Raw genomic sequence first — 23,150 nt, 5'->3', positions numbered from 1 at the left:
AAGGTCCCCATTATTTCTACCACCTTCATCATTCTCCCTGATCTCTAACTCTGACCATGTTTGTCATGATTAAACATTTATTGACATTGTCTAATTATGGGTATAGTGTTTTCTGCCTTATTTTTCTCTATTCCTCAAACACATCTCATGTTTTCCAACCTTCTTGCTTTTGCTCCTGCTGTTTCTTCTGGAAAAAAAAAAAAAAAAAAAAAAGTACTTCTTGTTCTGATCTGTTTTCTAAGTACTAACTCAAATTTTCTTTCTCACAATAAGCCTGTCTTCACCAGTCCAACTCATGGGCTAATGTTATCTGAACTCATAGAACTTGCTGCTTTTAATTTTTTTTTTTAATCATAAGCTACCACATGCCATTTCTTGTACTGTTACGCCATGGCTTAAAGATAAGGATGTTGAGAGTCAGACAGGGTTTGAAAATCTGGAAGCAAGTGAGAAGCAAACCAGGTTTCAAAGCTTAATTCCTCTAGGCAAATGACCTTGAATAAATTAATCAATTCCTCTGCAATTTAGTTTCCTAAATTTGTGAAAGGAATTTGATATTATCTGACACAGGTATTTTTTGTGAGGATTAAATTAGTTGAGAGTATTTCTTGAAGTATGATATACATAAGATAGTAGATGGCAAACATCTTTAAAAACATACTTATACTTTAATTTTAATGTAATTGCTTAAAAATTGTAACTTCAGTATAAACCATCATCTTTTCAATTAGACTTTAAAATTACTTGTTTTTATTTTACTTCTTAATGTGATTAATATTTTATTTTTATTGTGTTATTTATATGGTTATTAATTATTTATGAAAACAGACCCTTGTGTTTATTTGGATGGCAATAAGTTCCCTTTTAAAATAAATTTATTTAAATAAAAACTGAGTCAAATTAAATTTTAAAATAACCTAAGTAAACAACAATAAAGATAGTATGTAAACATTTTTAAAATGGCTGATGTTAGACCAATACTAAGAAAATGCATATTAAGTACTTTAGTGGACAAAATACTTAGTGCATCTTAAAGTCAAGACACTTTTAACTTCATATAAAGATGCTTAACATAAAAATAGCTGACATATAGAATACAACTAGCAAATCAGTCTCCCCTTTTCTATCTAGTTAGCCATGAAGTATATAACAAGATGATGCTATTACACCTTTTTTAAAACTTTGTATATTTTTTTAAGCTGGAGAGAGGTTGCAGTTAATATCAGGAATATTTTCAGCAACACTGTCTGTAATTGATATTGGCATTGAAGATTTCAGCAGCTGCTGTTTCTGTTTTATGTAGGTGGCAGGATGGAAAATGAAATGATTTGTATGTTTTCATTAGTGGATCTCATTTTTAAGGAAATAAAAAGGGATTTTATTTATTACTGTATAAATTGTTTTTATTTATTGTATTTTGCAAAAGATCACTTGTTACTGTGAAAGAGTAGGAATTACAAAGTAAAAAAATGTGACAGCTGATAGGTCCATGTATCAATAAGTGTCAGTGATTTATCTTTAGAAATGGTGTTTTTTGAAGCACTTTGAACACTTGTTACAATGACTTGTCTCTTATGGTATGAAGATGAGTATAAGGTAAAAATGCAAATAGAGGGTAATAACAAATGCTAGATAGGCCTCTATATAGTGCCTTCCTTTCTTCTCATAGGAGTGTGAAGCTGTTGTATTCAAGTGATATGCTTCATTCATTTGTTCATTCATTAAGCAAACAACTATTAAATTATTCAAAAGATAGTTATTATTACCTACCATGTGTGGAGGACTATGTAGGTCTCTGAGGATACAAAAATAAATAAGGGATGTTACTTTTCTTGAATGCTTCATAGGCATTCGGAGGGAAACATAAGCTCAAAGTAATTACAAGTAAATATAATAAGAACTAAATCTGAGTTATGTACAAAGTACAATAAGGGACATAGAAGAGAGTTACTGGCTCTGTCTGGTGGTTATCAGGAAAAATTTTCATAGACATTTATTTAGCCACATCTCAGAAAATTTGTCAAGATTTGTCACATATAAAATGACAAGGAGCAGAAAGTAAGGTGGATAGGTAGGGCTGCAGACAGCAGAAACAGCATGTTCAAAGGTACAAATTTATAGAGCACATTGGGGAAACAGAAAATAATTTTGTGAAGATCCAAAGGGATGGTATGGCAAGAATACAACTTCATCAAAAATGGCCACTGGGTTTAAGAGATTATTGTATTACTGATTAATTATTGCTCATAAATATCATGGACTAATACATTATTTGAGCTCATAAGGAATTGATTATGTAGTTCAATACCCAGAGATGTGACAACTGATGGAAATGAAATTAAAACTAAGACTATTGCTTCCAAAACTAGCACTTCACCTCCATGAATTATGAAAATAATTCTGTTATTGAGATAGCTAGAATACCAGGCTAACTGAATTTTACTTAAAAGAAAGTTCCCATTCCAAAGCAGTCAGGTTAGGTGAGTGGTGTTTAGATATCTGTGTTTTTTGCATGCTTTGGAAGAGCATGTGAATTTGAAGATATTGAATTGCATTCTCAGTTACTAAATTATTAAATTAGGCGTCTTTAGCACTGTGTAGCTGTTTCAAAAAAATGGCCTTATTTATGCATTGCTGTTTGTGCTCACAAGTCAAAGTTCTAATGTTCCATTAGATACTCATTCCTTCTTGACTGCTGGCTTGATATTTTTCTACATTGCTCCTCACCTATATCTTCCCAGCTCTACATTCCTTTTGATAGTTATTGCCATTATCAGTCTATTTCTCTGCTGTAAGAAAATTTAATTTTGAACACATGGGTGGTAAATCACAGCATATTAATTCAGATCTACTATATAACTTTAGGACCCATTTGAGTTTTTCTTCTTACAAGAGGTCCTTCAAGCCTTCTTTTGAGGCTCTGGAAAGATTCTCTAAATAAATAAATAAATAAAACTAAGAAAAAAAAAGAAAAAAGAAAAAACTATTCATAAGGCTCAAGAAGATATTTATTTGTCTCAGGAAAGAGACACATGGGAACCTGAAAGACTTTAAATTTATGAAATATTTTTACAAGTTTGCAACTGATTTGTTTTCTTTGCTAATGGCATAAAAGGGGAGAAAACACTGAAGCAGAAAGAAAGTAGACTTTCCTCACAGGATGATTAAACAGAAGTATAAAGAGCTTTTAGAAATCATTCTTTTTGGCTTCTTTTCATAATATTGAGCATGTATTGTCTGTCTAGACTATTGTGATTTTTGTCTTCCTTAAAGATTGGAGTATGAATAAAAATAAAAGCAGTATTTTTATTGCACTCATGCTATGTGCCAGCACTACTCCAAATAGTGTATATGTATTATCTCATTTGCTCATATTATCAATACTGTGACATAGTTTCCGTTATTACCCCCATTTTATAAAGTTAGCATAACTTTTCCAAGGTCACAATAATGATGGTGGTGGTCTGTCTTACAGCCTAGTTTAGCTAATTAACTATTATAATATGGTGACTTTTGACCAACATTTTAATTAGTTGATTTCCCCAAATCTCTTGCAGGAAACACTTAACAATAAATCTTATACATGTTGTTACCACACATGCTTATTAAACTCTAAAGCCTCATTTGCAGGCTAGTTAAATGATCTAGTTTGATTTTGGGTTAATTTAGAGTGATGCCACTTGGACTTGTTTGTGTTTGTATATAATGATGGCCACAGCAGTGAGATCTTGAACTGACTATGGTATCCCAGGGGTGTATAGGACTCAATAAAGGCATTTAGGGTGAGAGTGTAGGGTTTTGATGGCCATTCAGGGCAGGACACTCGACGTTAGGATCACCAAAGGAAGGGAAATGAAACAGACTGTTGCATAAAACTGAAAACATAAAACGATTCTCATTTATGAAAGGACTTTTAAAAAACTTTATTCACCATCCCAGGGTAGCAACAAGGAAGCATGTTTCTACTACGAGTGGAAAAAGAAAAAAAAAAAAGAGTAAATTTAAACCCAACCCTATTTTGTGGGGAGAGTATAGCTCCAAGTCAAAAAAAAAAAATTGATATGAAACTGCTCTTGGGCTAGTGAAATTTCTGGGCAACTAGAAGAGGGATGTGCAAAATTATTCTGTAGCAACAGTTGCACAACTGAAGATCGCAGGGACTCCCACAAAAAATACAATCTTTCTAAAGATAATCTCAGAATAAAAATGTACAATAGGATCCAGAAAATATTCACCATGAGTGAAACCAGTGAGATTAGACGTTCAGGAAAACTAGGGAATGAAAATATCAGATAAAGACTACAAACTAAGTATGTGTTAAATTAAAATCATGATAAAAGAAGAAAAATCATAAAAAAAAGAACATGATAGATTTAAAAATATATAGAGAATGTCTAAAAATAAAAAAATGTATAAACAATTGATTAAAAATGGATACTCTGTAGGTAGGTAAAAAACAATAAATTGAAATTTAAGGTAGAAATAGAAATTAGAAAATAGTAATTAGATCTGAGGATATATCCTGAAAGCAGAACAGAGGAGGAAGGAGAAAAAAATATGAGCTCTATGAAGCAATAGTACGGGTAGAATAAAATGGTCCAGAAAAAACATAACAGAATTTTAGAGAATAATGAGAGTGACGGAAAATAAATATTAGAAGAGTTAATGACTGAGACTTTTTTTTTTTTTTTTGAGGCGGAGTCTTGCTCTGTCGGCCAGCCTGGAGTGCAGCGGCACGATCTCGGCTCACTGCAAGCTCCGCCTCCTGGGTTCACACCATTCTCCTGCCTCAGCCTCCCGAGTAGCTGGGACTACAGGCGCCCGCCACCACACCCGGCTAATTTTTTGTATTTTTAGTAGAATCGGGGTTTCACCGTGTTAGCCAGGATGGTCTCGATCTCTTGAGCTTGTGATCCGCCCGCCTCGGCCTCCCAAAGTGCTGGGATTACAGGCGTGAGCCACCGCGCGGGGCCATGACTGAGACTTATTTTATAAATAATCAGATTAAAGAAACAGAATAAGTTCCATGTACATTTTTTAAAAAAGAAAATATTATAGTAATACCAAAGTTCAAGAAAGGCAAAAAAAAATTATTTATGCAAACCATATTAAGAAAGACATATTTCTTGTGACAGGCAACAATTAGATTGATAGCAGTCATCTTATTATAAAAATTGATGACAGAAGATAGTGTTAATATCTTCAAAGCTCTGAGGGAAAATCATTGTCGATTTACAAATCTGTTTCTGTACTCTCATTCAAAGTCTAGTCTACTATCATTCAGTTCAAGGAAAATATAAATGATTGGGTATGTTTAAACATCATAGATTTTTGCAGAAAGACTATTAAAATGTATTTATCTGTAAGAAGAAAATTTAATCCAGAAAGAGGGGTTAGGATTCTAAAATAAAGAAGTTAACTGATAGTTATTGTGAGTAAACTATAACAAAAAATAATAATGGTGATAATAATAATGACTGATTTGGTGGGGAATGTAACTACTATAGCAAGATAAAACTAAAATAGTATACAATAGGCTAAGTGCGGTAGCTCACGCCTGTAATCTCAGCACATTGGGAGGCCGAGGCAGGGGGATTACCTGGTCTGCCTGAGGTCAGGAGTTCGAGATCAGCCTGGCCAACATAATGAAACCCTGTCTCTACTAAAAATACAAAAATTAGCTGGGCGTGGTGGCAGGTGCCTGTAATCCCAGCTACTCAGGAGGCTGGGGCAGGAGAATCGCTTCAGCCTGGGAATCGGAGGTTGCAGTGAGCCGAGATTGCCATTGCACTCCAACCTGGATGACAAGAGTGAAACTCTGTCTCAAAAAAAAAAAAAAAAAAAAGTGTAAAATAATAACATGACATTTTGTAGGTACTATAGAAGTGCTCTATTGTACAAATTTATAAAAATTAACTTGAAAAGTTAAATCAAGTGAAAAGGATGAATCACCCTTCAAATATCAGTATTTACTATAAAGCATACATAATGTAGTACTGGCACAGGTAAATAAAAATAGGATAATTGTTAAAAAGCCAAGAAACAATTATATGCACATACATATTATCTAGATATATAACTCAGGGACATTAGAAATCAGTAAGGAAAAGGAAAAGCATTATTATATATCAGCTAACGAAGTAAGCAAGTAAATAAATAAGTAAATAAATAAAACTGGCCATACATATGGGAAAAATATAGATTCTTACCTTCCGCCATAAATTACTATTTTTAATTGTTATTTTAATATTTTATTTTATCACCTTTTAAGTTCTTGGGTACATGTGCAGAATATGCAGGTTTGTTACATAGGGAAACGTGAGCCATGGTGGTTTGCTGCGCACATCACCAACCCATCACCTAGATATAAGCCCAGCACCAATGAGCTGTTCTTCCTGATGCTCTCCCTTTCCCTGCCAACACCTGATAGGCCCCAGTGTGTGTTGTTCACTCTGCCCCAACCATGTGTCCATGTGTTCTCATCGTTCAGCTCCCACTTATAAGTGAGAACATGCAGTGTTGGGTTTTCTGTTCCTGCGTTAATTGGCTGATGATAAAGGCTTTCAGCTCCATTCATGTCCCTGAAAAGGACATGATCTTGTTCCTTTCACTGTAAATTAAAAAAAAAACTTGGAGACTTACTGATGAAAAGCAAAACATTTAAATTGCTTAGAAAGAAAATAAAATATTTATAAACTTAGAATAGAGAAAAAAATTGATAAAAATGTAAACATAAAAGAAAACACTGAAAAACTTCAATCGTTTTAATTTTTATGAAGGCTCTGTATGACAAAACATGAATAAAACTAAGACAAGTCAGAGATTGGAAACAGATATATTCAAAACCCATAATAAAAGATTAGTGTTCAGTATACATCAAGTACTTCACAAGTCAATAAGAAAAATATAACCCTATTTAAAAATGGGCAAGGGGTATGAACAGAAGGAAGTTCAAATAACCAATAAATGTATGAAAACATCTTAAGTCTCACCAGTAATCAAGAAAATGCACATCAAGACTACAGAAAGTTAACATTATATATTATGTTTGCAAAACATGAATGTCTGATTACGCTGTGTTATATAGAATACTGATCTCTTATAAACTACTAATATATACTACTCATTTAAATTACTAATCATGGCAATTGGAGAACAATTTGTAATGAATTATCATTAAAGTTGGACATATTCTGTGATCCACCAATTACATTTTGAAGGACCTGCTCTAAAGAAACTTATATGTACTTAAAGAGAGAGCTACAAGAGTGTTTACTGAAAACTATTTTGAAATGAATTTGAGGACGTAGGGTGGAGATTTTACCTATATTATGAAGAACTTATTTCTTAAAAAATTAATTTGAATCAAATATGACAAAATATTAACATTTATTAAATCTGGATGGTAGGTAAACGTTACATTAGGTTCTTTACATTTCTGATGCCAAATATGTTATGATTAAACATATGAAAGAAGAGGCACATTATATATTCAACTGTTGAAGAATGAGTTTTGATGATTTTAGGAGGAGAAAAAGATATAGGCTTTGTTCATTTATAATTACAGTCAGTGGGTTTATTATTTGGAATCTTTTTTTCACACTTATCTATAACTGGCTATTTCTTCAGTGCAGAAATATATTCATCTGCAGCCGGGCCAGTTTGTAACATTGACTGTGATATACATATAATTTCATAGTGACAATTTTTTCCTATTGCCCATAGTGATAAAACATGCAAAGACATTTAACTATTCCTTTGCTTTTTAATATACATTAGCACTAATTATTGCACTTTTTCCAGCTAATATTTATTAGTGAGTTTATATCATATAAAAACCAAAAATCAGTAATTTTATCCCTGAGCATCATACATTTGTAACAAGGCCATTCTTCACTGAGATTTCTTTCTTTTTTTCTTTTTTTCTTTTGTTAAATTATACTTAAGTTCTGGGATACATGTGCAGAATGTGCAAGTTTGTTAGATTGGTATACATGTGCCATGGTGGTTTGCTGCACCCATCAACTTGTCATCTACATTAGGTATTTCTCCTAATGCTATCCCTCCCCTAGCCTCCCCCACCCACTGACAGGCCTCAGTGTGTGATGTTCCCCTCCCTGGGTCCATGTGTTCTCATTGTTCAACTCCCACTTATGAGTGAGAACATGTGGTATTTGGTTTTCTGTTCCTGTGTTACTTTGCTAAGAATGATGGTTTCCAGCTTCATCTATGTCCCTGCAAAGGACATGAATTCATCCTTTTTATGGATGTATAGTATTCCATGGTATTTTAAGGACCCCTTCAAGGAGAACAACAAACCACTGCTCAAGGAAATAAGAGAGAACACAAACAAATGGAAAAACCTTCCATGGTCATGGACAGAAAGAATCAATATCGTGAAAATGGCCATACTGTCCAAAGTAATTTATAGATTCAATGCTATCCCCATCAAGCTACCATTGACTTTCTTCACAGAATCAGAAAAAAACTACTTTAAATTTCATATAGAATGAAAAAAGAGCCTGTATAGCCCAGAAAATCCTAACCAAAAAGAACAAAGCTGGAGGCATCACATTACCTGATTTCAAACTATACTACAAGACTGCAGTAACCAAAACAGCATGGTACTGGTACCAAAACAGATATATAGACCAATGGGACAGAACACAGGCCTCAGAAATAACACCACACATCTACAACCTTCTGATCTTTGACAAATCTGACAAAAACAAGCAATGGGGAAAGGATCCCCTATTTAATAAATGGTGTTGGGAAAACTGGCTAACCATATACAGAAAACTGAAACTGGACCCCTTTCTTACACCTGAGATTTATTTATTGACACATATGTGTCCCCAGCTATATAGGGCTCTTTGAGAAAAAGATTGTACTTTATTCATTTATAGGCCCTTAAGGTTTAACACATAGTAATACTCAATACATTTTTGTGGAAAAGCATTGTTTACATTTCCAGTCACACAAGAACTAATGAGAATATGTTATGTAGAGGAGTCACATGACACATATATACTTAGAGCAAAATATAACTGTTTTAATCTTCCCCTTTCTACTAGTTTGTATAGAAGTAACTAATATCAAGATCTTGGCATTCCTCTGAATTGAAGTTAAATATCCTGTATATATTCTTTACCAAAATATTCTACGTAGTATATATTCCACACTTGCTGTTTAATAATCAGCTAATCACTTGGAGAACCCAAGGTACGAGGATCACTTGAGGCCAGGAGTTCAAGACCAGCCTGGTCAACATAGCAAGACGTCATCTCTAGAAAGAGAAAAAATTTAAAAATTAGCCAAGCATGATGGTATGTGACTACTGTCCTACCTACCCTGGAGGCTGAGGGAGGAAGATTACTTGAGCCCAGGAGTTCAAGGCTGCAGTGAGCTATGATCGTAACACTGCACTCTAGCCTGGGTGACAGAACAAGGTCTTGTCTCAAAATAGTAATAATAATAATAATAACAATAATAATAATAATTTACTAACATCAGACATTAGCCAAAGGACTATCAAATATAGATATCAAATATGCAAACAAACCAATCAAAATCTTTGTACAATTAATTTTTTACATTAACTTACTTATGTCTCAATAGGTATTTTGTTTGGTCTATATTCAACACTGAAACTACATAGCTTTTCAGGCCACCAGATATTAATTCCTTGGGTTGAATTTTGACTCTGTTTTTAAAAATAATTATCTCTGATATAAATAGATTATTTTTAAAAGAAAATCTTTCATGTGCTAGGCAGAAAATGTATGATACTTAATGGCTTGATTTAAACATTGTATTTACCTTGAGAATTCAGAGGAGGCTCACATAGTGTGTGTGCTGAGGCATGAACCCAAAGCTGCTTAAATGGATTAATGTTGCATCTCAAACTCAGCTGCACTGGTAGGTTTCGGTCATAGGAGAGGCTTTAAAAATAAAATTGTAAAGGAAAAGGTCTGTCCAGGTACTGATTATATACAGATGGAAAATGTCTGAAAAATTTGCAGCAGAGCTGCAAATGTTATTTATCTCAATCAGCAGAGCAATGGTTAGAGACTAGTAGGATTAACTGTAGGAAGCTGCCACCTTTACAGCAGACACATCTGCCCACAGAGAGCCAGGGAAGATGGTTGTATAAATATGGCAATGACTTCATTCAGTTGACATTATATCCATCTTTCAAGCAACTTTTGCTACTGAAAATTTTATGGCTATTCTTCTACTGAGTCTTCCGGTCTTTCCCAGTTTGTGGATTTTTCTATTTTGTCATAGACGCATTTGACAAATATATATTGAGTATCTACGGTTTACTGAGCATTTGCATAACATGAGCATGAGTCCTAACTGCACTGTGTTTTCTACCTCCAACTGTCTCTTTAAGAAACAATAGTTATTATTGTCATAAGTTAAATCTTAGCTGGCTGGGCCAATTTATTTTATAAGGATCTTGTTCTGTAAAAAATTTATAAAGCCTCTTGGTCAGGTGTGTGAAAAAGGTCACTAAAGGTTCAACATAAAAGCAAAACCAATAAACAAACTGATCAAACATCAAAGATCTCTCCAAGCCTTAGTTTCAGTGATCCATGAAGTTTTAACTCATGAACAGAATGCAAAAATTATAGAAAGATATAAAAAATTATGTCAGTCCCATCAGAGTAAATTAACATCCTTTGATTCTCTCTATGATATCAGTGGTTTGAAAGTTCAAGGCATTTTGTCTTACCTCTTTATTGTCTGATTCTGTCTAAGGTGTTAAAAACAAAATTTTCTAATCATTAACTTAGGGATGATTGTTTATCCCCGTTCTTTTTATCTACTTTAGTCTTTTAGTTGAATACACTTTTAACTACAACATGGCTTGGACCAACTTGTGTGCAGAAATAATAAATACCTTTAATCACAGCAATATTAGAGTAAGCTATGGTCCTGCTGAGTAGCTCTTTGAAAACTAAGCAGGAGTTACCATGTATATTTATTCGCTGGATTTCTGAGGCACTTTTCCTCCAGAGAGTACAGGGTATAATATGGAGAAATTTGCACAGGGGTTGCCTTAGAGTGTCAAAAGGAAATTAAAGGAAAGGAGTGCTTGTAGGAGCATAGAGCAAAAGAAATAGCTAATGGAAAAACCAAACCCTGGTTGGCAGCAAGACATGTCAAAGGAGATAGAAGAAGCTGGGCTACCCCAGGGGTACCACTGTTGACTTTTTAGAACACTGAATAATTTCACCACAGCCTATGTATCTGGTGAGCACTCGAGATTTCTGTTCAATATCATCTGAAGACACACAATAATGATCATAGACTCATAGAGCAGGAAAGGAACTTAAAAAATATCTGCCCAGTTCTCTTAATTTACAGATGAATCACATCGAACCCAGAGAGAACAAATAAATAATTTAGAAGCAAAGTCAGGGTCAGAAACAAGATCATTCATTCCTTCAATAAACAGATTAAATGTGTTGTGCTAAGCACTGTTCTAGGCACAAGAGTTACCTTAGTGAGTAACATGAACATGGGTTCTGACTACCAATGTCCTGTCTTACACTGTCTTATTCTACCTCCAATTGCCTATGAGGGTATTCAACATCCTTTACAATATACTTTTTTGTTGTTGTTGTTGTTGATTCCACAGATGAAACTCTCTTAAGGGATAGACCTCAAGTGACTTTGTTAAGAGAAGGAAGTTCTTTTCCAAGTGTCTGCAAGTGTGTTGACGTTCTTTGATTCTTCAGTGCTCATAGGGTGCTTCTGTCAGATCAGCTGGAAAACATTTACTATATTGAGTCTAGTTTGTGTGCCACTGGAAGGCAGGCTTTCCTTGCCATCATGAGCAGTTTATTTTTGCCCTCTGGTAGGACTGGCAAAGGGCTAAAACCTTATCTCTCATTGGAAGAAACAGTTGTCTCTTAGCATTGACTTTACCTTAAAAGTGCCTCACATAATAGTCTAAACTCTAATAAGATAATGGAAGTAGTTAATGTTAGAATCAAATGTGAAAATTCTTCAAAGGAGCATAATTTAAAAGCTGCCATAAATGTACCTCCCCAAAGGTGATATTTCAGTCGTCCACTGAACACTGGATGTCACTACAAGAAAACCTGGGTTTTTTTATTTTTTATTTTTATTTTTTAAAAAGAGTAGTTTGCTCTTTTTAGTTTAACACTCGATTTAAACCCCTGTCCATCCTCCAGTACCTATGTCAAAAAATCGTCCTGTAATAGAGGCCCCAGTTCTTTTACAGGTACAACTAATAACTTCTAAAACTATGGACCTTCACTCAGGCATTTGGGAGGACATTTCATCCTGCTCACTTTGCCCTTGGTCCCAGGCCAGTCTCTAAAGAAATAAAGTGTTTACCTTGTAAGTTGTGGATAAGGCTGGCTGGTGGGCAGAGAAGTGATATTCCTTGGACCAAATGGAGCTGGGGAGGAGAAAAGAGAAGGATGCTTGTGTTTCCAGTCACCCTAACAGCCCTGATAGTCCTCTTAGTCCTCTTGGAGGATATGAGTGGGATTGGGTTCCAAGGACACCTGTTTGTGCCTGCGGGGGCAGATTCATGGTGGTTCTGCCTCTCCCCTTGCCTGGCAGCTCTCTTCCCCATGCCTGGCAATTCCTGTATTGGCTGATTTACCTGCGAGGTTGTATGTGGATCTGTCTTTATGTGGCCACTGCCGCCAGCACGTACTGTCAAGATAGAAGGAAGCCAAAGCGAGGATTGTAACTGTCCAAGCCTAGAGAGGGAGGTGAGCTGCCTCCGGACTTGACTGCAGCTTCCCTTCCTCCTGACACACATGGAGTTTGGTGGCGACGGTGCCGGTGCCGAAGAACTGCAGACAAATACTTAGCCAACTGGATGTGTGTGAGCTGGCTACAAAGGCAGCGCCTGCCTCACCCGGACCTCCTGCTGGCAGAATGTAAATATACCTGCAGACTGGCCAAACAGGACTGCCTTTTCTCCCCCAACCCCTCCCTCCTCCCACCCTCTCCCTCAGCTAACCAGCATGAGAGGAACTGAGAAAGCAACAGCCTGCAAGTGACAGCTCCAGCCTGATTCTGTTCGTCTCTGAGCCGAGGTGGGAAGTTGATTGTGCGGCAGCTTCATTGTGAATTCCTTCCATTGGCATCGCTATGTTTGCCTCTATCTGGTATGCTAAGAAGCTGGGTCGCAGGTTCGTGCACAATGCCAGGAAGGCGAAATCAGAGAAGGTATGGAATGAGTGGGGTTGAAAATTACCTTTCCGGTTTGCCAACTGCCTGCTCTGGACCATTGGTCTGAGTACAGACGCAGTCTTTATTTGCTTGGAGTGAGAACCTGCCTCTCACTGTGAATGTGGTCCTTGCCACTTCGAAAAGGGGTAACACTTAGAGCCTAGCTTGCTTGGGAGGGGAGCGTTAAGGGTTAAGCAAGATCATTGGCTATTCAAAATGCATGGTGAAATCATCAATTGATAGAGTGTCTTCAATTAAAGAGACTTAAGATTCCTTTAAATTACATAGGATGAAAGCAATTGAGCAACTGCAATTTTTGCTTGTTCAGAGAGCTGTCTAATAAACTTGTTGCTACACTGCATTATTTTTATTATTGTGATCTTTGGTTCAGAAGTGGGCATTGTTAGTACCTGAGCCTTTCTCTAGTACATGCGTTACAGTGTCTGTCCTAGGAACATATATCTGGGACTCTCAGTAACGTTGACCAGACTCTACAGGGATGCTTGGTATCTTATCACTAAGCCATCATTTCAAAAGTGTTCACAATGAGCAAGAATTATACTTATAATCAGGTAGTTGTGGCTATTTAAAGAATAGATTTGCATTTCTTGTATTCAGCATGACCAGTCATTTCCAGAGAATCTCTGTGTAGACTTACCTAATTAGTTATATTTCCCTGAGAAATTAAAATGGCCTGTAAGTGCTAAGGTATATTACATGCTTGGAGATAACACACGATGATAGCTTACGTCTCTAATTTCTCCAGTGCTTTCTGGGGCACTGTCCAAACTGTCATATTTAGGGAATCAATATCCAATGCGATAGGCATTGGGGAAACTTCCAAAGGTAACAAAATCTTGTGAAACAGATTTTTCATATTCCTCTGAGGATATGATCTTCAGCCCAGTCTCTTTACTGCTTTATGTAAACTCATGAGATTGACCCAGAGGTGGCTCTCCTGGCCTGTGGCACAGTGCTTTCTCTCACCTAGAAAGATGCCTTCACTATAACTTGCTATTCATTCCTTCAGAGTGGAAATGATAAAATGAACAAGAATCCAGTGATGAACCAAGATACGATTTTTCTTTAGCTTTAGAAGAGAAAATATCACTGGGGTTCTGACTTTAGAGCCTCTTAGAATGTCCAGATCTGACAATTACAGAACATGACTGACTTGTTATTTAATAACACTTTTGGTGGAGGAGAGGGAGGGGAGGATTGGGGTAGAATTGTTCTCTTCTCCATTCTATATAGCCCAGATAAAAAGATTACAAGCCTAACTATTATGTGTCAACTAGTATCATATATATTGAACAGCTGGCTTTTGAGGTTGTGTTTTGTTTTGACTTTCAAGTAATTTTGAAAGAAAGAGACTTGTAAGTGGGTCTTTTATTGGAACTAATGTTTTAGAAAAGTCCTTTCTTCCTATAAAAATTATAAGTTGTATGGATGAGGGAACTGTCAGAGACCATAAATGGCTCTGACAGCCACTGGGAGATAATGTCTTATGCCAAATTAGTATGCAAAGAAAGTTGAATCTCCCAGAAGCACTTATTTCAAGCCTGGGCCCAAATGTAGGAAATAGCAGCTCTATAAAATTCAGTGTATAGAACCTAAAAAGGCATTGATACAACAAAGTAATCTGAGCTTCTGCTTCTTAAGAAGCTAGTAAGGGGCTTTCAATCTGTCCCATCCATTTCTGTGATGGCTGATGCTTAAAACAAGCCAGAAGAAACCAAGTTTGATTTTAAGGGTTCAAATTATTTAATTAGCTTACTCAGAGAGTAAGGTACATTTACATCAAGAAATCTACATTAGAGAACTGAAGGTTTGCTCTCTGAGTGATAAAGACCAAAGGAAAAATCACCTCTACTGCCTTTGTGCTAGCAAGAGAGCTAGGAGGAGTTAATTTTGAACATTAGGTCATGATAAGCACCATGAAATAACATCTTGGTATTTTTTAATGGAATTTGTATTCACAGAGTTCCTGAAATAAATTAAAAGGTGTGTTGCCTCAAAAAATGTAGGCACTCAGTCGATGCCTGGTGAATGGAAATAGTTCATTTATTTTGTATACCTAATTTTATAATATATCTTATTTAAAACTATATTTTTAAATTAATTTTTTTCTAAGGGTTCAGTATGTACTTTAGCTGAGAAGACAGTTAACAAATAATGCAACAAGCTGAATTAATTTACATAATGTATTCCTATAACATCAGAGATCATATAGTTGCAAAACAGTGGGGCATGTAAAGTGCTACTAACGATATGTTGTCATGGTTTATCAACAAATGGAAGAAGATGTATAAAATAAGATTATTATTGAATTTTATTTAGAAAATGACCAGTATACTTAATTGTGAAAGATCACATTTTAGCATTTGGGGAGATATATCTTTACAATGGACAATGATTGTGATTTTTAGTACCCTCTGTAAATTTTGGGCTTTTTTTTTTTTTTTTTTTTTTAGTAGGTAATAGTTTAATTCTTCCCACTCTAATAAAACAACCTGAACTCACTATAGCCCTTCACTTCTATTTTAACACTGAAAAGTATTTTCCTTAAGGTTGGGGTTAATTGAAAAGCTCTTAATAATTAGAAACGCGCAAGACTAAATGCCATCCTAAACACTCAGTGTGACTTATTACTAGTAGTCTGGTTTACTGTTTTGCCTCAGCTAATGTCAATAGAACTCAGTAGCATCACAAAATGACCATCATAATGCTCACAACAAGAATAATATTAATGATAACAATCTCCATACAGCTTGTACATTAGCTTCTTTATACATAAAATTTAATCAAATTATCACAACAGCCTATTAAATAGAAATTATTTTTCTTGAATCCTTGAGAGAAGGGTAGCTAGCCCAAAGTCACAGGATTAGTGGTAAGTCTCAGTGTTGGGATTTGCACCAAGTCAGCCCAAGGTATTCCAAAACTGACTCCTTGTGTCTCTAGCGCTTTCTTCCTTCCACTCATCATTCTTCTAGACTAATCTGTCTTGTCTGAATAAGGTTGCTCATCTTTTCTTATCTTGTCCCTCTCTTTTGTATTAGAATTTCAAAGTGATAGTGTTTACAGAATCAAAGTTACTGATTGTGTAACTCAACCTCTTTATTTCAGATAAGACTATACATAAACTATATTGAATAAACAGTTTTCTTTCATATTGTTAAAGATTTTACATTCTTTGTCCTCTATCATTGGTTAAATGTAGCAAACTTGTTTTGTCACCTATTATTCTTTTTTTTTTTTTTTTTTTTTTGAGATGGAGTCTCACTGTAGCTCAGACTGGAGTACAGTGGTGCAATCACTGCTTAAACTGCAGTCTCAACCTCCCCAGACTCAGGTAATCCTCCCACCTCATCCTTCCGAGTAGCTGGGAACACATGCGTGTGTCACTATGCCCGGCTAATTTTTGTATTTTTTTGTAGAGATGAGGTTTACCCATGTTCCCCAAAGTGGTCTCGAACTCCTGAGCTCAAGTGATCTGCCCACCTTGGCCTCGCAAAGTGCTGGGATTACAGGCATGAGCCACCATGCTGGGACACCTATTATTCTATTTGAACAGCTTTTAATTGTCATATCATTATAACCTTAACGTTGGCATTTGTACTCATTGCTTATTCCTATAGAATCCAAAAGTGTCTTTAATCAAAAAGGACCTAAATGCTTGGCAATTGTACGTGTGCTCTCTTTTTGAAAAAAGTCAAAGATGTTAGGTGATTCACATTGACACTTTTCTAAATAAGCTACATAAGAGATTCTTTGTTATACTTTCATTAAAAAGTTTATTTGTACCAACAAATTCTCTGAACAAAATTATTTTAAAAGTGATAATGTGAAATCCAGATTGCCTGGCTGGGATAGAATACCTCCATTCAAATAATTATTCCTTTCTTCTTTGTTTTGACCCTGTCTAAGTAATTCAGAAGTTAGTATCTTACTTGTATGCCTGTTTTCACGTTTCAACTTAAATCGCTTAATTAGGCAATCTCCAGATTGTCTTACTCTAAAAGGCCGGTTGAAGAATCTTTAAGATAAACTGAAAGTGCAATTTCTGGTTACGTAGTAATATACAAGAGGATTAAAATACCAAAACTTGTGAACCTTCACTTCCCCATCAGCAATATATTGCTTATTTCATTTGTTTTTGTTTTAATTTTTATATTTCTTTATCTTTTTAGTGCACATTATGAAAAGTACTTTCATGATGCATTTGGGAAAGACTAGTATCAATATTCATAATCTAACAGACACACCTGTAGATGAGCTTGGCAGTTTATAATCTATGAGTGATGTAACTGAGCCCACATATCCTGACATTAGGCCATATTCACCTTGGAAAACTTTTTTTGGATTTTTTTGACAGGGCCTCACTCTGTGGCCCAGACTGGAGTGCAGTGATGTGATCTCAGCTCACTGAAACCTCTGCCTCTTGGGTTCAAGCAATTCTCGTACCTCAGCTTTGTGAGTAGCTGGGACTGCAGGCGTGTGCCACCACAGCTGGCTAATTTTTTGTGTTTTTAGTAGAGATGGGCTTTCACCATGTTGCCCAGGCTGGTCTCGAACTCCTGGGCTCAAGCAATCCATCTCAGCCTCCCATAGTGCTGGGATTATAGGCGTGAGCCCCAAGCCTGGCCCACCTTGGAAAACTTTTTAAAAACCAGCACACTAGTTCTACTCTCCCCCTTGTCTAAACTAAACACATTAATTCAACAAAAACTAAAATGAAGAATAAACTAGTAATACATTTGCTGGCAGTAGGACTAAGGAAAGAGAATTATGTCCTGGTGATCTTAGTAGAATATAAAGAGCATCAGGTTTCGGGCAAGGACTTAGAGGGAGAGGATTAAATTAGCCTTGCTCTTTGCTATCCAGCCTGAAGTCAGTCATTTGGCTTCTCTGGCCTCAGTTTTCTCATCTATCAAATAGAAGTAACATTTATGCTTCAGTAGATCTCCAATGTCCTCAAGATAGCGTTCAAACCATTAATATAATCTACAAAACCCATTGTGATATGGCCTCTGCTTTCCTCTCTGTCATCATACCTTGTCCCTCTTCTATCAGCACTTTAAATCCAGAATTCTGAGCTACTTTCAAATCCTTAAATGGCCCATGCTCTCTCTAGCTTCCAGGATTTTGCTTAATCTGTTTGGCTAACCAGCTAATCACAGCCTGGCTATATCCATCATTAATTCCACTCTAGCCTTAGGTGACATCACCATCACTAGGAAACTTTTCTTGGCATCTACAAGCCCAGGATGGATCTATCATCAGCTCCCACAGCAACTTGTGCGTTTGTTGTAATTATCTTCATTTTTCTGCAATCCTCGGTAGATTTGAAATGAATCTACCGATTTGAAATGAATAAGATTGATTTCTCAATCTTATTCAACATATTTCTAGGGTCTAAAAGAATACCTGACACATAGTTGTCTTTCATATGCTATTTAATTGATTCGAGGTTGTCATCAATTTTGAGATGTATCATTATTTCATCTATTACTAAAAAAAAGATGGCCAATGAAACCATAACACATCATGAATTGCAAGATGCATCTTGATTTCACAGGTGTTAAAATGCGAAAAATATTTATTCTTAGAATTAATAATGTATGACATAATGGTGAAGAATGAATGAATTTACTTTGAGGATAAAATGAGTTAATATAAATAAAGTGTTTAAAATATTATACTTGCTATCAAATTACTTTTATTTATCTGGTAATAATAATAGTTTTCATACAGAGGTATTATATAGAACACTGAGATATATCATATGTTTTGATTTGTGCCAATCAGACTCAATTATGTGTCCTATTCTGAATTTAGGAAGGTAAATGATAAAGGAAAAAAATGAAAATTAACATTATGAAATGAATTAAAAGATATAATCAAACTGGAACCATTTAGACTGCAGAAGACTCCCACTATATAATTATATATCTAAACAACAATGGTTGTTCGATGAGCTGAGAACTGTGAATATAAAGACCCAGTGAGATTATTACTACTCGTTTTTAGAGAGAAAATATATCACCAGTAGGTGACTATGATTAGACACCCTGTATGATTCTAGACCTTGGTCTCCTCACTGGTAAATAATACTCTGCTTCTGTATGTTTGCATATACTATATATTGTGTGTATATATATGTTATATGTAATACATATTATACTATATTTATAAAATCATGGAGGTTTATGATGAGTTAGATACTAAGTTTATTTTTCCCGTGAAAAATAAATTTTAAAAATTAAATGCAAAATCTGAAATTTATCTCAGGCATAAGAAGTGTCCTGACACTGAAGATTCACCAGTCCTCAGTGATCATTTTATTTCTATTTTTGCCTCATAGTAGATTGAAGAGTGGTCTGACCTGGAGAGAAGGATGAACAGATTGTCCTCCTAGATCCCTTTCTTAGAGGCTTGTGAGTCTCTCAAAGCTCCTCAGTTGTGAGCAGCAGCATGACTCAGCGCCAGTGTCTGCCTAGCTGTGGTGACAGAGAGGACAGGTGTTTGTCCATGCTGAACGCAGCCCTGCAGTTCTCCTCTGTCACCTGTAAGGTGAACCAAGCAGCAAAATGGACAGTAGCACCTGTTCTGAGGTCCCAGAACTGCTTCCCACCCTGGCAGAGCAGAAAGCACAACTTTTATAAGGTCAGGGAAAGTAGACAAAGGGCAGGATCAGAGAAATGGCCAAAGTGAAGGAAGGCAGGAGTAGGCTGGAGGGCAAGATAGTTGGTCACAAAACCACTGTAAAATTGTGACTAGTTGTAGGAATGACTATTAAGCAGTTTACTCAAGCATTATTACTTCGATTTTACATATACCATCTCATTTAATTCTTACTACAGCCTTCTGAGGTACTCTTATTGGCTGCATTTCCTTCTTTTTTTTTTTTTCTTTTCTTTTATTTTGAGATAGAGTCTCCCTCTGTTGCCAGGCTGGAGTGAAGTGGCACGATCTCGGCTCACTACAACCTCCAACTCCCTGGTTCAAGCAATTCTCCTGCCCCAGCCTCCTGAGTAGCTGGGATTACAGGCACCCACCACCAAGCTCAGCTAATTTTTTTGTATTTTTAGTACAGATGGGGTTTCATCGTGTTGGCCAGGATGGTCTCAGTCTCCTGACCTTGTGATCTGCCTGCCTTGGACTCCCAAAGTACTGGGATTACAGGCTTGAGCCACTGTGCCTGGCTATTTGCTAAGCACATGAACTAAGGTATAAGATGTTACAGGGTTTTGCTATAGGTCACAAGCGGTGGAGCCAGCATTCAGGAACAGGTTTACTGAATCTAAAGCCTGTGACCCTAGCCCCAACTCATATTTTATGCTCTTCTTTAAACCTACCTTGAGTTGGATGGACCTCTGATATGGAGAAGAGATAAGCTGGAAATGAGACCTGACTTCTCAGTTATGATCCTTCAGAAACCAGATATCCAGATAGCCTTGTTTCAGTCTAGTTTACAAAACTTTAATTGCATTTTTTTCTTAATATAACTTTAGAATGATATTCCTCTACCTGATATTGTTGAGTGATATTACGTTGAAAAATGAAGATGAAAGGAGACATTCTCCCACACAGCAAGATTAATTTAAGCATGATTATCATTGTAAAGATAAATTTGATAATCAGATAATCTGCATGTCTTATTTGCACGTGTATTGCAGGAATGAGGCTATTAGAGAAGCCATCCCGCTTTAAATAATGCCTCGTAGTATTTGCTTATATCTGTGGTAGTCTTATTTCCTCAAATATCTTATTAAATCTTCAATTATTAAACCATTATAAATTCTGTCCTATTTGGTCTGGACACCCAGCGTCTTTAAGGTCCTAAATGAACCCTGGTTGGATGATTCACTTGGATGGGACGCTCTCAGCTGTATTCAATATAGGAATTAAGACCAGATTAGAGGTCAGTAGGCCTGGGTGTTAACTGGCTCTGCCCCACAACCTGTGCCACCTTGGTTAAGTGTCCAAGCTTTCCTGGGCCTGAGTTCATCTGCAGGCAGATTCCTTCCAACTCAAACATTCTTTGATCCTAATTTTGATTTTCTATAAGACTGCAGAATCCTTAAAGGGAAAGATTTGTACTCATTTGTCTTTGTATTCTCAGCACCTAGCAAAATGCCTAGCACTAGATGAAACAGAACATTTATGCCAAATGACTATACACGAAAGGCCTGGAACTTCCTTGACCATTAGTAAGAAGAATATAATGGAGACTCTGTCCACTTTCAAAGTGAGAGCAAGGTGAAAAATGCTCAGGGGCTCTTCTTTTTTAAATGCCTTTTTTCTTTGAAGAAAGAGGAATTATGAGGCATTTTATAGCATTGCGTTTGAGGCTTTGGTTCTCTTCCTTTCTCACCCTCCATGCCACTAACACTGAAGTAAAACGAATAGTAACTAGCATAAAGCCAGAGTCTTCTTCAGCCACCAACAATGACATCAAACTAAAATTTTCCAGCTGCCTTATCCCATATGCCACATCATTACAAGCTTATAGTTGAGGATGAAATGTTTGTTTGAATACTCTTAATCTTAAAATTCCAGTTATTTAGAGAATCTCCATCCCACCTGCTACAGACTGAATTGTGACCTCCCCAAATTCATATGTTGAAGCTCTTGTCCTCAGTGTGACTGTATTTGGAGATAGGACTTCTAGGTGGTAATTAAGGTTAAATGAGGCCATAATGGTGGGCTCTTAATCTGATAGGCTTGGTGGCATTATAAGAAGCGGAAGAGACAGATTTCTTCATCTTTGTCTCCACTGTGTGAGGACACAGAGAAAAGGCAGCTGTCTGCAAACCAGGGAAAGAGAGCTCACTGGAAACCATACCCTGATAAAACCTTGATCTTATACTTCCCAGTCTCCAGAACTGTGATAAAATAAATTTCTTTTGTTTAAGCCACCTAATATCTGGTATTTTGTTATGGCAGCCCAAGCTAAGATATCACCTCCTGCCGTTGTAGATATATATGATGATGTCTAATAAGGAGTGGTTTTTAGTGCCCAAGGCCAGCCTATCAACACCGGGTAGAAATAGTGTTCTTTTTTATTCAAAATATGTAAGTTCTGATAAACATATGGATTCAGCAGAGTTAACACCACTCAATCTTTTGAAGGAGCTATGAGAGGTTATTTAAAATGGTAATATATTTTTTAAAAAGGAGAAGTAGAGGGTAAGGAGAATGAATGAAATGCTTTTGGAGAATAGCTTTGGTTGTCTTTATAGTTGTCTAACCTACAGAGGAGGCTAAATGAATGCAAACTATTCACCCAACAAACTTGATAAAACAAAAAATACATTTAACTTACAAAATACTTTTCTTCTCTTCCACACCTACTTGTTACATTAGGTCACTCTGATTTACAAACAGAATTGATTGATTTTCCCTATCATACCATCCACTGTTCCTCACAAGCTAGTCTTGGAGAAAGTTTCTACTATCAGAAGGGCTGGTAACTTTTCACCAGGGTTTGCAGCAAGAAATGACAAAACAAGTACTGTTAGAGGTATTGAGGCCCGTGGTATTCCTGTGCTTGTTAGCAGTGCAGATCTATGTGATTTGACAGACATTTTGGTGATTCCCTAGCATGGGAAGGGTAAAAATGTATTTTCTGTGGAAAGGAAAAAAAGTATATCGGGGTTAGGGGAGTTGAAGGAGGGGCAGTACTTGGGAAAGTTTAAGAAGAATGAGAACAATAAGTCTTTTTCTTGTTCCTTTCCTATTTGGACATTATCCTGGCATAGGACTGACTTTCCTATATTTTTTTTTCCCCAAGATTCCTGTAAAAGTTCTTTGTCATCTTCATTGACTTCTGTCCTTTACCCATTTTGTGAATCCTCTTATTGGCACACCATCCAAGAACAGTAAGGCAGTGAAAGACTGTAGACCTGGCTTCAGGACTG

General features: G+C 36.2%; 1 protein-coding gene across 8 annotated transcripts in view; it reads left to right on the top strand.

The window, feature by feature from the left end:
• DLG2 (discs large MAGUK scaffold protein 2) overlaps nt 1-23,150 on the top strand; it is a 2,182,864-nt gene that overhangs the window by 1,181,893 nt on the left and 977,821 nt on the right. Inside the window, exon 1 of one of the 8 annotated variants that reach the window (XM_054441577.2) lies at nt 12,802-13,221. The exons of 6 other annotated variants lie outside the window; for them this stretch is intronic. In XM_054441577.2, the coding sequence (XP_054297552.1) occupies nt 13,144-13,221 (78 nt within the window). In that variant the 5' untranslated portion in view covers nt 12,802-13,143. Of the gene's footprint in view, nt 1-12,801; nt 13,222-23,150 lie in introns of those variants that run through there. One more of the 8 variants, XM_054441575.2, reaches the window with a different exon arrangement.

Source organism: Pongo pygmaeus, chromosome 9 (genome assembly GCF_028885625.2).
Source record: "Pongo pygmaeus isolate AG05252 chromosome 9, NHGRI_mPonPyg2-v2.0_pri, whole genome shotgun sequence".
Classification (NCBI taxonomy): Eukaryota; Metazoa; Chordata; class Mammalia; order Primates; family Hominidae; genus Pongo; species Pongo pygmaeus.
The sequence above is the reverse complement of the archived record's forward strand: the minus strand, read 5'-3'. Positions and strand labels throughout refer to the sequence as shown.